Source organism: Podarcis bocagei, assembly GCF_964188305.1.
Source record: "Podarcis bocagei genome assembly, chromosome: 6".
In the NCBI taxonomy this organism is placed as follows: domain Eukaryota; kingdom Metazoa; phylum Chordata; class Lepidosauria; order Squamata; family Lacertidae; genus Podarcis; species Podarcis bocagei.
In genome coordinates this window covers 61,999,653-62,012,262 of record NC_138130.1, presented here as the reverse complement: position 1 = coordinate 62,012,262, position 12,610 = coordinate 61,999,653, and the positions used below count along the sequence as shown (strand labels likewise).

General features: G+C 40.9%; 1 protein-coding gene and 1 long non-coding RNA gene across 4 annotated transcripts in view; one reads left to right on the top strand and one right to left on the bottom strand.

Moving 5' to 3' along the window:
- The window catches only part of LOC308590039 (uncharacterized protein), a 277,805-nt gene that overhangs the window by 86,785 nt on the left and 178,410 nt on the right, over positions 1-12,610 (top strand). Inside the window, exons 4-6 of the mRNA XM_081199731.1 lie at positions 1,698-1,781; positions 2,026-2,094; positions 5,986-6,109. Coding sequence (XP_081055857.1) covers positions 1,698-1,781; positions 2,026-2,094; positions 5,986-6,063 — 231 coding nt within the window. The 3' untranslated portion in view covers positions 6,064-6,109. Of the gene's footprint in view, positions 1-1,697; positions 1,782-2,025; positions 2,095-5,985 lie in introns of the transcript that reaches the window.
- Positions 1-12,610, bottom strand: part of LOC308590067 — a 52,436-nt gene that overhangs the window by 30,501 nt on the left and 9,325 nt on the right. The window lies entirely within an intron of this gene.

Below are 12,610 nucleotides of genomic sequence, written 5' to 3'. Positions count from 1 at the left end.
AGAGAGAAGGCCTGGAGGTCTTTGAGATGAAGAGCATGTGTTGAATCCAGGAACAGACAGGAAGCCAGGATAGGGCTTTAAGGCGGGGTCATGTGAACAGAGGAACAAGATGAGCAAAAATGATGTTTGCAGCAGAGTGCTGGAGAGATGCGAGGGGAACAAAGTAAGATAATAGAAGACCAGAGAGTAGCGTACACAAAAGAGGTCAAGGGTGTTTGTCGAGGAGGAAGATGGGAAAGGGCTGTATTCCAATGTCTTGCAATGTTGTGAAGGGAGAAGGGACACAACTTGGCAAAGACTGAATATGGGAAACAAAGGAGCATGGCAAGTTAAAGCCAAGCTGCCTGTCTGTTCAAGCGGGGAGAAGGTAACATGGTGGCATGTGGCATGGTGTGACTCTTACAGAAGGCTACAGTCCTGCTTTACAAAAGTCTCTTTCTCACACACACCCCACCCTCCATTCTAGCAAGCAAGAACCATGATCAGAGTTCACGCAAATGTAAAAATGCAGGAAGAAGGCAAAGAACAGGACCAGTGACTGAGGGTGGCATATGAAGAGTCTGAAAGTCTCAACAGAGAGACTAGAGAGCCACATTTCCAACCCTGCCCTACAGTAAGGCTGCCCCCCGCTCCAAAATCTATCATGTATAATCTAAGTATTGTAGTACACTATTACCTTTGAATCAAGACAATTGATTGTCTAGAAGGTTCTGGAATTTTATGCTTTATGCTTTTCAAAAGGCAATGTGCCATGATTGTCCTACACAGGCACACCTACATACCTGCATTTTGCTGCATAGTAACATTTATTACACAGTGTAGTGCCAATGCCAGTGGTCTAATGTTTGGAGCTGCAATATGCTTAACTTGCAAAGGTTTTCACCTCTTTTAGATAATATAATATGAAAACGTACAACACACAAGAGATGCTTCCATCTCTTCCTATTTGGATTAAACATTCAAAATAAAAAACCTCAACATAACCTTTGAAAAAACTTTCTAATTTTTTGTTTAATCACTGAGATAGGTTTATTGGTCCCAAATGATTTCACTCATATGTTTAAATAATTTGGTTAACCTTTTGGTTGTATAATTTATTTGATTTATTCATACAAATGAAGACAAGAGCTTACATCCATTTAAGAGCTTACATCCATTTCCTATATACTGCTGGACAGTTCTTCTTTGTCCAGGAAAGCCAAAAAGAGAAAGCATTGCAAGTTCAAGGTTGTTTTTTTAAGTTCTCCAATAACTACTATGAATTCAACACTATATAATGTTGTTTGCATATAAACATTAATACATAGGCTATAAGCCATTGTAACCCAAATATTTTGCCACGTCTTAAATAAAAAACCAATCAATGTGTAGATAGTTAAATAGCAGGTATTAGTAAACTACTATTAAGTGAGTTATTATAAGTTGTGCATTTTAAGGTCTGTGTTGTTTGTGGATCTTATGTATTCTTTTTATCTCATCTGACCTCATTGTAAACAGCCTGTGGCTTGTACAAAGGGCAGTATATACAGTAAATCATTTAAATAAATAAATTATTTTTTGGGTAAACTACTCATTATCTGATTAGTTAAAGTTCATGAATCTTACTCCATCTGATTAGATAACATTATCATGAATCTCACTATGTAATGTCATGTAATGTAATGAATCTTCTTACATTCTATTGTTTCCATGAGCAGGAGTCAGCAAAACAGAACCCACAGATGGCACCTGAGGAACTTGTCCCCTCCCCACCTTCCCGCAGGAAAAACATCTGTGATAAGGTAAGAAAATACACTGATGCTGTGAGACTTCAGTAGAAAATGGAATTTATGGGAAGCTAGGATGAGAGCCCTTGAAGTTCACAATCCTGCTCAGTAATGGTAGGAAGTATGAAGATTTCCTTCCATCCAAGAGCTAAGCACATAGGAACTAGGGCTCTGTGAAGGTTTTTAAGAACCATTTTTATTGCTTTTGAACTCCCTGTTGCCTTTCATGAGAATAAAGCCCTTCTCTAATCCTGCCCAGCAGTTTGGCCTACTGGAAGAGCTTATTTCTCAACAGCTGCCACCATTGAGTCTGTGGTTTTTGAACATGGTAAGTGGTATATAAATACTTTAAAATAGATAAATAAATGTATGTTGAGGGGAAGACCCTTGCTTAACTGGGTCTTCTCTGGACACTTTTAAAGAAACTGAGTTACAAAACAAGCTGGGAAGCCTTTCTTTGTGACGACATGAATGCATTAAAAAAAACATGAAATGAAAGAAGTGCATTAGTAGAAAATAAGCAATTAGGAATAACATGAAAATAGAACCATGAAAATGCCCTGTATGCTGCTCAGTGAATATGAGATGCTGAAAACAGTTCCCCAGATGTACATTTTTCAAGAGTCTTTATTGTCTAATTTCAATGTTTCAAAATGAATCTACTGCATTTTCCTGCACTCCGAGCAGTGTAGGGAAAGCCACATGTTTTCACCTAGACATCCGAAGCACATCCTGTAAGACTTGACTCCCATTCTTATTTGTGCAAGGTGTCCATTTCACTGGTGATGTGGGCCTACTGCCACTAAGACTTCAGAGAAGCCACAAAAAGAAGGGCTTGTGAGCAACCACTAAGGGAAGGACATCTGCAGCTAAACAAAGATTTAGCATAAGCAAAGGAAAACATGAGGTAGGGAGGTAGACAGGACACAGATATTTCTCTCTATGTGTGGCAGGAAATTGAACACACAAGTCTTTCGGCTGGTATTGTCTGAATGGCGAACTCTGATTAAGATTGAGTTGGAAGACTTTTAAAAATTGGAGGTGGCCAGTGGCAAAGCAGAGCATTCTGCTTTACCTGCCTGGACAATGAGAGAACAGTTAGTCAGAAAGAGGGTGATGGCTCCCAGAGAGCTGGATTCATAGGCCTGGTGGATCAAATATGATCCTGATGATTATAGCGTCATGCAAGGGGGGTTAAGTCTAGACACCTCTAAGTTTTCCAATTCTTAACCGTTTTTATACTTGTGTATAACAAAAACTTGAGTGCCACTGTTTCAGAACAATACCAAGCCCAAACCCAGAGCAGGAGCAGCTGGCATGGTGAGGTGACCCTGTGACCTTGCCTTCTAACAGTGGCTTCCAGTCCCAATCTCATCACTGCCTTGTACCACCCTGCATGGTCCTTGTAAGCTGAGTGTCACCATTACTGGGAGAGTGATTCAGACTCATTGCATCAGCTGCTTCTGATGCAGAGAGTGGCAGGGGGAAAGGTGGACTAAAAGAGCTAATTATTCTCATCATGTATATACAGCTTCAGTGGAAAGCTAGTTGCTCATATCAGAGCAGAAGAGTGTAGCTTAGAAGTGATAAGCCATGTACTGTTGTCTGTAGTATTTGCACAGCTATTGATATACTGTATCTCACATGCATGCACAAGGGAATGTAATGTTTAAGGCAAAAAATGTGCTGGCTTCTTCTGGAGTACAGCCCCCGTCACCCCCCGGTCTGTACAAATCCAAAGTCCTAAACTGCGCAGCTCACAATTAAATATTTTAAAGCAGCCTGAAGCTTGGCCACCTGATTTCTATGTGGTTTTTTAGCACTGAGTTCTCTAAGAAAAATGAAAACTACTTTATAAATTGTCAGTGTTAACAGATTGACCAAAATGCTTCCTGTTATGTTAAGTGTCCTTGAGACTGAAATAATTACAGTTATCTCTTTGAAGCACCTGTCAAGCGCTTTGACATCTATTTATTCCTTCCATATTCTAGGAATATCTCAGATAGTCATATTCAACCTGTTCTTCCCAGCGCAGTCGGCAACAGTTTTTACTGATGCCGTTCCAATCAAAGGCCATCAGTTTTATAGCCTTAAGGCGCTTATCCAGGTGTCAAACAAAATTTGATTTTTACCTCTTTGCATTCTTCTGAAGTGTAGATGACTCATGCTCAGTAGCATTATTCCAGACATAAGTAAACCCCATGCCTTCCAATTACAATAAATTATTCTCACTAAAGCAATTGTTGCAATTTCTAAACATACTGTCAGTGAAGTAAGCCAGTAAAGTATCACTTCAGTTTTAAACCTCTTATTCAGTTTGGATTAGGGGTCCCAGCTTCTAATGTGGCTACATATGTGGCTATGTAGCAAAAAAGGGGCGTTGTAAAAAATCAAACTCCTGTTATAAGTTTTATTTAGATTTAAATTAAAATAAAATAAATAAAGTACTTGGTATCAAGTGGCAAAAACAATACAAAAGCCACCTGACAAACCATATTAAAAAATAATTGCTCCCCCTCTCCCAAATAACAGTGCCAAAGGCAAATGGAACTTTTTAAAAAAATAATAATAATATCTAAGCTGTTATAATTGAGCAGTCTTCACTGGAAAAGAGGACAGCTTTGAAGAAAAATAGACTATAAATAAAACATGAGATGCACATTGCAAGGTGTGTTTTTTAAAAAAAGTTTTTGAATGTTCTGTGTGATCTAAGGTGATGAATATTATACGAAGTGAGGGGAAGAAAATGAACAGAACTCTTTTATTACATGCTTCCCCCCCAGCTGTGTGTGAATCACTAGGATTCCTTATTAAGCCTCCCAAATAACTGATAAGAAGTCTAGCACTGGGGGCATCATGTCTTCACCCAGACTTCTGAATTTCCTACTGAGGAGGACAGAGGCAGAAGTGTGTAGAGGTAACAGGATGTCCCAGAAGGTGTGCTGTCTTCTTGGTGCAAAGATTCACAACGTGACTGAGAAGTTGTCAAGGGTGGCAACACAAGAATGGGGTCTTTTCTGCAGTGGCTCCCTGCTTGTGGAATGCCTTCTCTAGGGAGGTTGGTCTGGTGCCTGCACGATACAACTTTAGGCGCCAGGCAAAAACATTCATCTTCTCCCAGGCCTTTTGGCTGATTAAACAATCCATGGCCTTTAAACTGTGCCTGGGGGGTGGGATATTGTTTTTGTTTGTTATTATGAGATGTATTTTTTATATTGTGATCAGCCCTGTGATCTTTGGTGAAGGGCAGTATTGAAATTTAATTAATAAATAATAATAATCTAAACAGACAAAATAAAGCCAGTAGCACTATCCCTAGTTTTAGGACATGGGTAACAATTAACACTATTTTGGCTACATTTAGAAAATAATGGATAAATGGGTTTGATCTAAACTTGGTCATGCTTAGAGTACACTCACTGAAATAAATGGAACTTAAATTAATCATGACTTACAAGTCCCATTGATTTAATTTTAGTGGCTCTACTGAAATTATGGTTAAGTCGGAACCCAACCATATATCCATATATATATATATATATATATATATGCATGCATATTCCTATTTTTTTCTTTTTCTTTACATTTACATTTCGGTAACATTATCAAACTACTACCTCGCCCAAATATGGATATGGATATTTTATGTGAAATGTAACCTAAGCCAAGCATACATTGTTGTCAGTGGAAATGAAGCCAGAGGAAATATATACTGTCAGAGAAATCTTTATTGTGGGCTCAGTGTTATGGCTTTTCCACTGATGAATGATAGTAAGATCCTAGCTATGAATGCTGATGATATCCAAAAGCAACACATCATATACAGTGTATATAGTTGTAGGGAACAAAATAATTTGTCATAAAGCAGGCCATGCTCTGAGTTATTTATCGATACTTTCCAATCCCTTTGTGAACGATTAATGCACTATTACATTAATAGTGGTTGGCATTTTCCATTTTCCTTTTTGGGAAATATGTATATTAAATGAATCTTTACTGTAAGTGCTTGATCTGGCTTAAAACCACACAGAGAGGACAGTTGCCATAAGGCTCTGGGGACAACTGGGACTCTGGAGGAACTGAGTGGGCTTTGTCCAACTCATTAAAAAGTGTGTTTTCTTTTGAAAGCAAAAGAAAGGAGGAGTGATATTGTCTCTATAAATGTTTTTAAAAGGTGAACTTGTTGGCTCAGCTCTTTTTTTTATTACTGACGCTGCAGTGTAAGAAGATGATGCTGTCCAGCTGGGTCTCCCACCTGTTCTTATCCTTGCACAAAAGGATTGTGAAGCAGCTGTAAAGCTAAAAATGAAGACAACATCTGTTGGATAACTGGTGTTTTCCAATACAAAACTCTATTGTTACAAACAACAATTATGTTCATTGTATCACTGAACTGAAGACCCCTATTTCAGAACTCTTTAGATTTGCACTTGCATAAACAGACCAGGCCTTTAGTACACAAACCACCTTTCTCCCATCTCACTTGAAAGGCTTTTTGAGTGGGTTGCAGAAAATACAAAGATGTGCAGTTTTACAGCCTTGTATAGAGTATTTTATTAGAACTCCAATATAATGTCCTTGGATTGCTGACATAATGCTATGGTTTGTATTTTTTTATTATTGATATAGCACTCAGTACATACATTTTATCTGAACATCTTTCAAAGGATGAAGGCAACCGTCTGTGGCTGCATTCTGTTGAAGTGAGTGGTAAAACATCTTATGGTTATGCACTATGAACTATTGGTATTTTATTCCCTTGCCCTTTCCAATGGCTGTAGTAGCGTATTCCTGCGAAGGTATCACATCGCATTCTGGAATACAGGTTTTCATCCCCAAAAGGGACGCGGGTGGCACTGTGGTCTAAACCACTGAGCCTCTTGGGCTTGCCAATCAGAAGGTCGGCGGTTCAAATCTGCGCGACGGGGTGAGCTCCCATTGCTCTGTCCCAGCTTCTGCCAACCTAGCAGTTCGAAAGCATACCAGTGCAAGTAGATAAATAGGTACCACTCCGGTGGGAAGGTAAACGATGTTTCCATATGCTCTGGCACTCATCATGGTGTCCCATTGTGCCAAAGGCATTTTAGTCATGCTGGCCACGTGACCCAGAAAGCTGTCTGTGGACAAACGCTGGCTCCCTCAGCCTGAATAGCAAGATGAGCGTCTCATCTCATTGTCACCTTTGACTGGACTTAACGGTCCCCGAGTTCTTTACCTTTACCTTTTACCTTTCATCCTCAAGCCAGTCTGAGGGCCTTGACTTCAGTAAACTTTTAAGCACAGGGGCAATTCACACTTTGGTGCAGTGGCATGAGAACTGCATCCTAATGAGCTCTTTGCTTGTCACTTTGGTAAAATACCAAGCCTGCTTCCATGTCACTGTCAGTAACCTTCAACCATCCCTCATCACTGGCCACATTGACTGGCGCTGATGGGAGCTGTAGTCTGACATCATCTAGAGAGTACCACATTGGCTATCCTGAGGGCTTAATTTGTATATACAGGATCCTGCCAAGAATCTAAACACAGGCAGCCACAAGTTTTCCCATATTCCATGGGAAGAGAGGGATGGGGAGGATGAACTGCACTTAAGGAAAAACAACACAATTAAATCACTGTGCTTGAATTCAGCACAGAGCTATGAGCATGCCACTAAAACTTTTGTTTCGTTTCCTTATTTCCCCTCCTAAAGCTGAGGAACTTTTTTACATTTTTACATTTGTAAGGTGCAATGTACAATATATAATTAAATAAGTTTAGATTGTATTTCTGAAACAACAACGGGACATAAAGGAGGATAAACCATGCATCCAAGAAAACAAAAGCTATGCGTTACATCAGGATGTGATGGCTGTTGAGGAAGCTTTAAGCACTCAAATTTATTATGGCTTGCAAAGCCTGTCAACTTGCTGCGGAAAGGAAAACAAAGGAGGAGGTATTATTAAGATCAGTATCTAATTTATTATTCTTGACCTCATCAGTTAACTCTGTTGAGCAATTTTTAGTATTCTTTAATTATATCATAAATGTAAGTATCAATATTCCCAGGACATTTCAACTTTTACCCTTTCCCTACATGTATAATTCTTTCTATAAAGGAAGAATTGTTTCCTTCATTGTCCACAAATCTTGCAAATAAAACAGTAGCAGAAGGCTATAAATCCAATAGTTCTATAAATCATGTCAGCTGAGACACATGAAATATTTTCTAATGCACTTCAGAATGTGATTATCTTGAAAGACACCCTCCTTCTTGTAATTCAGTATTTCAAGATGAATGAAAAAAATTAAAGCTAGGACATTTAAAAGCTTGTTTTATTATTTTCCAGCTGCATATGCACAAAGAACAAAGTTGAGCTCAGTTAAGGTGAATCACAGGCTCCAGCGGTGCACTCCTATGCATGTTTCCTCAAGTAATTGCCACTGTGTCCAGTGAAATACCCTCCCTACTCAGTGTCTATGGGATTGTATCCCAAGTGTAAAATACTAGCCATATTGAATTCAGTGGCGTTTTTTATTTGACCTAGGATTTACCACACACATGAAGCTGCAAAGGACACTGAAGCTTAAAGAAATCTGGTTCGGCTCAAGACATTTTGCTGCCTGAGGCAAAAGACAAGATGGTGTTCTTCTTCATTCTATTCATATACATTAAGCAGACAAAACTAGAAGCTAAACCTTATATGAATACTGCTGGTGTCTGTTATTGCAGCAGAGAATAGCAGGCTAATTTAGGGGGTACCACTCCACACCTCCATGCAATTGCTTCCTGAGGCACCTGCCTTACTCTGCCTATGCATTTGGAAAGTATTTTTAAAAAATAATTCAAGGCAGCACACGTGGAAGTGGCACCAAGCTAGAAGGGTCCTGAACACTTTTCTCTTCGAAGCTGGTATAGACTACGGCAATTAGACTTAGATGAAAAGTTAATATAGGCGTGCAGGAAAGCTAGAGGTGATCCCACATTCAGATGCATTTGTTAATGTCTGGTCCCACTGATTTGCTTCTGTGGGTGGTCAGTATCATAGACCACTAGCATTGACCTCTTCTTTCTGGAGGGACATTTTTCCTTTTGCTTCTTGAATGACATTTTTTTGCTGTGGGTGGGTGGTGGATAAAATATATTTTCTTTTCCCACACTTTCAAAGTGATATGCCTATTGTTAATGCTATCTGTAATATATTGTAAAAAATATCAATAATAATATTTAAATAATAATAATTCCTTGGTAAAGGTAAAGGGAGCCCTGACCATTAAGTCCAGTCGTGGACGACTCTGCGGTTGCGGCGCTTATCGCGCTTTACTGGCCGAGGGAGCCGGCGTTTGTCCGTAGACACCTTCTGATCGGCAAGCCCTAGGCTCTGTGGTTTAGACCGCAGTGCAGTACTCTTCTTTAAATGAAAGGCTATCATAATAGTTGGTTATCATGATCAGGGTCAGAACCTTAGTACTATCAAAACCATATGCTTATAGCAGCCTAATCAAGTGCTTAAGCTTAGAAAAGAAGTTGATAAGATCTAGTGGTAGATTCTGAAAGCTGACATAAGGAAACATCTTATCCACTATTTCCACTGTTATGATCTGATGCAGTTCTGGAGCAGCAATATTCACAGTGCAAACATTTGAGTTTCTGATGAGCATATATATGCTTAACATAAGTCTTATGGAGCTGGAGAGAATGGGAAAGCATCTGATTGCTCCTTTTACTTAATTCTAAGATGTCTCCCTTGTTGCACTTGGCAAATAATATTTAGCGGGATCTACATCAGTAGGCATAGCACAGTGAAGGCCAAATTAGGTGTCATTCACAGAATGCATGGGTGCCTTTTAGAAAGTGAATAGCAGGCATGGGAGAAGTTCTGGATTCGGACACTGGTGGGACCAGGGTGGACTTTAACTTGCAGTGGTATTGACTCCAGATACCGTGGTGCCTCGCAAGACGAAATTAATTCGTTCCGCAAGTCTCTTCGTCTTGCGGTTTTTTCGTCTTGCGATGCACGGTTTCCCATAGGAATGCATTGAAAATCAATTAATGCGTTCCTAGGGAAACCGCCTTCAGACCAGGTCCAGGGACAGTCTGTCCCCGGACCTCTTCTGAAGGCTGGGGGGGGGGGGACAAGGGCTTTTCTTCTCACCCCCAGCATTTTAAAAAACCCTGGGACAGCGGAGGACTTCTCCGCTGTCCGGGCGATCTTAAAATGCTGGCGGGCGGCATTTTAAAATCGCCCCGGACAGCGGAGGACTTCTCCGCTGTCCGGGGCAATTTAAAAGCCCCTGGGAAGGCAGGCAGGGGGGGACAAAGACTTTCGTCCCCCGCCCGCCTTCAGAAGGTGTTCCCACGCCCCCGCCCGGCTTCGCAGCAGCGCTACGAAGCCCGGCGGCTGGGGCAGGTGCTCCCGCCCCCCCGCTTCGGAGCAGCGTTCCGAAGCGGGGTGGCTGGGGCAGGTGTTCCCACCCCCCGCCCGGCTTCGCAGCAGCGCTACGAAGCCCGGCGGCTGGGGCAGGTGCTCCCACCCCCCCCGCTTCGGAGCAGCGTTCCGAAGCGGGGTGGCTGGGGCAGGTGTTCCCACCCCCCCGCCCGGCTTCGGAGCACGGGGAGATCGCTTCTTCCCACCGCCCCTTGCTTCAAAAGAGGTCCGGGGGCAGCGGGAAGCGCTCCCGCTGCCCCCGGACCTCTTTTGAAGCAAGCGGCTGCGGAGAGAAGACACGGGGAGATTTTAAAATGCTGGGGGTCGGCAGCGAACGCTTCGCTCCCGCCCGCCAGCATTTTAAGATCGCCCGGGGCAGGTGGGGGGAAGGCAGGCGGGGGGGGGGAGCAAAGACTTTTGCCCTCCGCCGGCCTTCAGAAGAGGTCCTCTTCTGAAGGCCGGCTGTGGGCGAAAGTCTTTGCTCCCGACCGCCAGCATTTCCCTATGGGCTTTCGTCTTGCGATGCAAGCCCATAGGGAAATTCGTCTTGCGAAGCGCCTCCAAAACAGAAAACCCTTTCGTCTTGCGGGTTTTCCGTCTTGCGAGGCATTCGTATTGCGGGGTACCACTGTACCCTTTGGTGCCTTCTATTGAGGGGGAAATCCCATTCATATGAGGGAACAGTGCTACAGCCCCCATAATCTCTGCCGAGGTCCTCAATCTGGATTGTGGTCCTCATGTTTACTATTTGCTTTTAATTATTTACTTCTAAAACAGTAATCCACATAATTGTTAATTTCACAAATGGTATCTTGCCTAGTTTGGCCTGAGAATTTGGTACTTTTGCTTGTGTCGCTGCTGTGAAAGGAGTAGGGAATTGCTTGTGCCACTGCTGCAATATAAGGGGAATAGGGAATAGCATACTTATATGTAAGTGCAAAAAAAATACATGAGCTCTTTCACTGCCTGTAACTAGGACAAGGTCTCTGTATGTGCCTGGAAGATCCTATGGAATTCCCCATTTTTCTTGTTATGACTATCACATGATCTAGACAATGGTACATTTTATCAAAACAACCAGTTCGGATTCATCCTATACATTGCTTAACCTACTCCACTAATGCCCATGTTCTCTACAATTATTTTATGCATTACAGATAGTTCAGCAAACTCATATAATAAAATTCAGTAAAGTTCCATTATGTCTTACTGGAATAAACTTTTCTTGTCATGAGCTCTTTTTCTTAATAACATGTCACTTTGAATTGCATTTAAAACTAAGTGCTGAAGCAATTTCCTGTGCAATAAGAAGAATTTACTGCCTCTTTCTTTATTCACCAACATTTCATCCTCTACAGTAGAAAAATTACAAATCTGGCCAATTAAAGTGTGGGTTGTATTTCCTCCCAACTTTATTACTGATGTTCACTTAGCCTAGAAGAGACATAACAGCTTTAATTACTATCACTGTTTACTTAGAAACAGTAGTACAACACATTTACCAAAAGAAAACCTTGTCTTATAGCTAAAGGACAAAGTTCTCAGGATGAATGAATGAATGATTCTCCTCCTGCAGGTGTGGAACTTTAATGTAGCTATCAGTCTGTTTCTACAGCTGCTGATCTTTAACACCTGTCAAGCAGCCTGAGCTGTGGTTGATTTTGCAGCTACAAAATGAGTGAGTACAATTGGCTACAACCAAATTTGTAATTACTTTTCTTCTACTACTTCTCTAATAGATAAAAAATCATTTCCCTGACCCCAAGAAAAGTCTCAGAAAGGTGGGAACCCACCAAATAGTTAACAATTGATGCCCATGTAACATGTTAGCTTTGATTTTACTCTAATCTCCCCCAGATTCTATTTCTGTGAGTTTTAACCTGAAGAGGCCTGTGTAACCTAGTTTTAAAATGCAGTGGCATCTCCCACAGCTGAGTAATCATTCATATCAATTTAGTTGGAAATTTAGATTTGTTTTCAAAGGTATTTCTAAGGCCTCCACAATATTTTCAAGCAAAAAGATGACCATAGGCAGCTTTCATATGATTGACTAAATCTCTGTTGGAAAATACTTGTATCTTAATTTGCCATCAGCCATAAGAATAGGTTTCATCCTCTTTCTATGTTCTTCTTGATGGAAACATGCTGATCAGGACACGTAGGTTTTAATAGAGACTTTGTATTAGTGGGACTGGCGGTTATCAACTATGTATGTGTGAGTAGGCTAGTTGTTGTCTCACCTTTATTATTGTAGATACACCCCTGCTTTAAGCCATTTATATACTGCCTTCTTTTGTATATTATTTACTACAAAGGTATGTTTCAATCATGAATTCTCAACATATTTTTATTTTTTAGTTTTAGTTTTCTTATTCTACTTGTTAATTCAGTGCCATTCTGCTTTACAGTAGTACCTTGGTTCTCAAATGCCTTGGT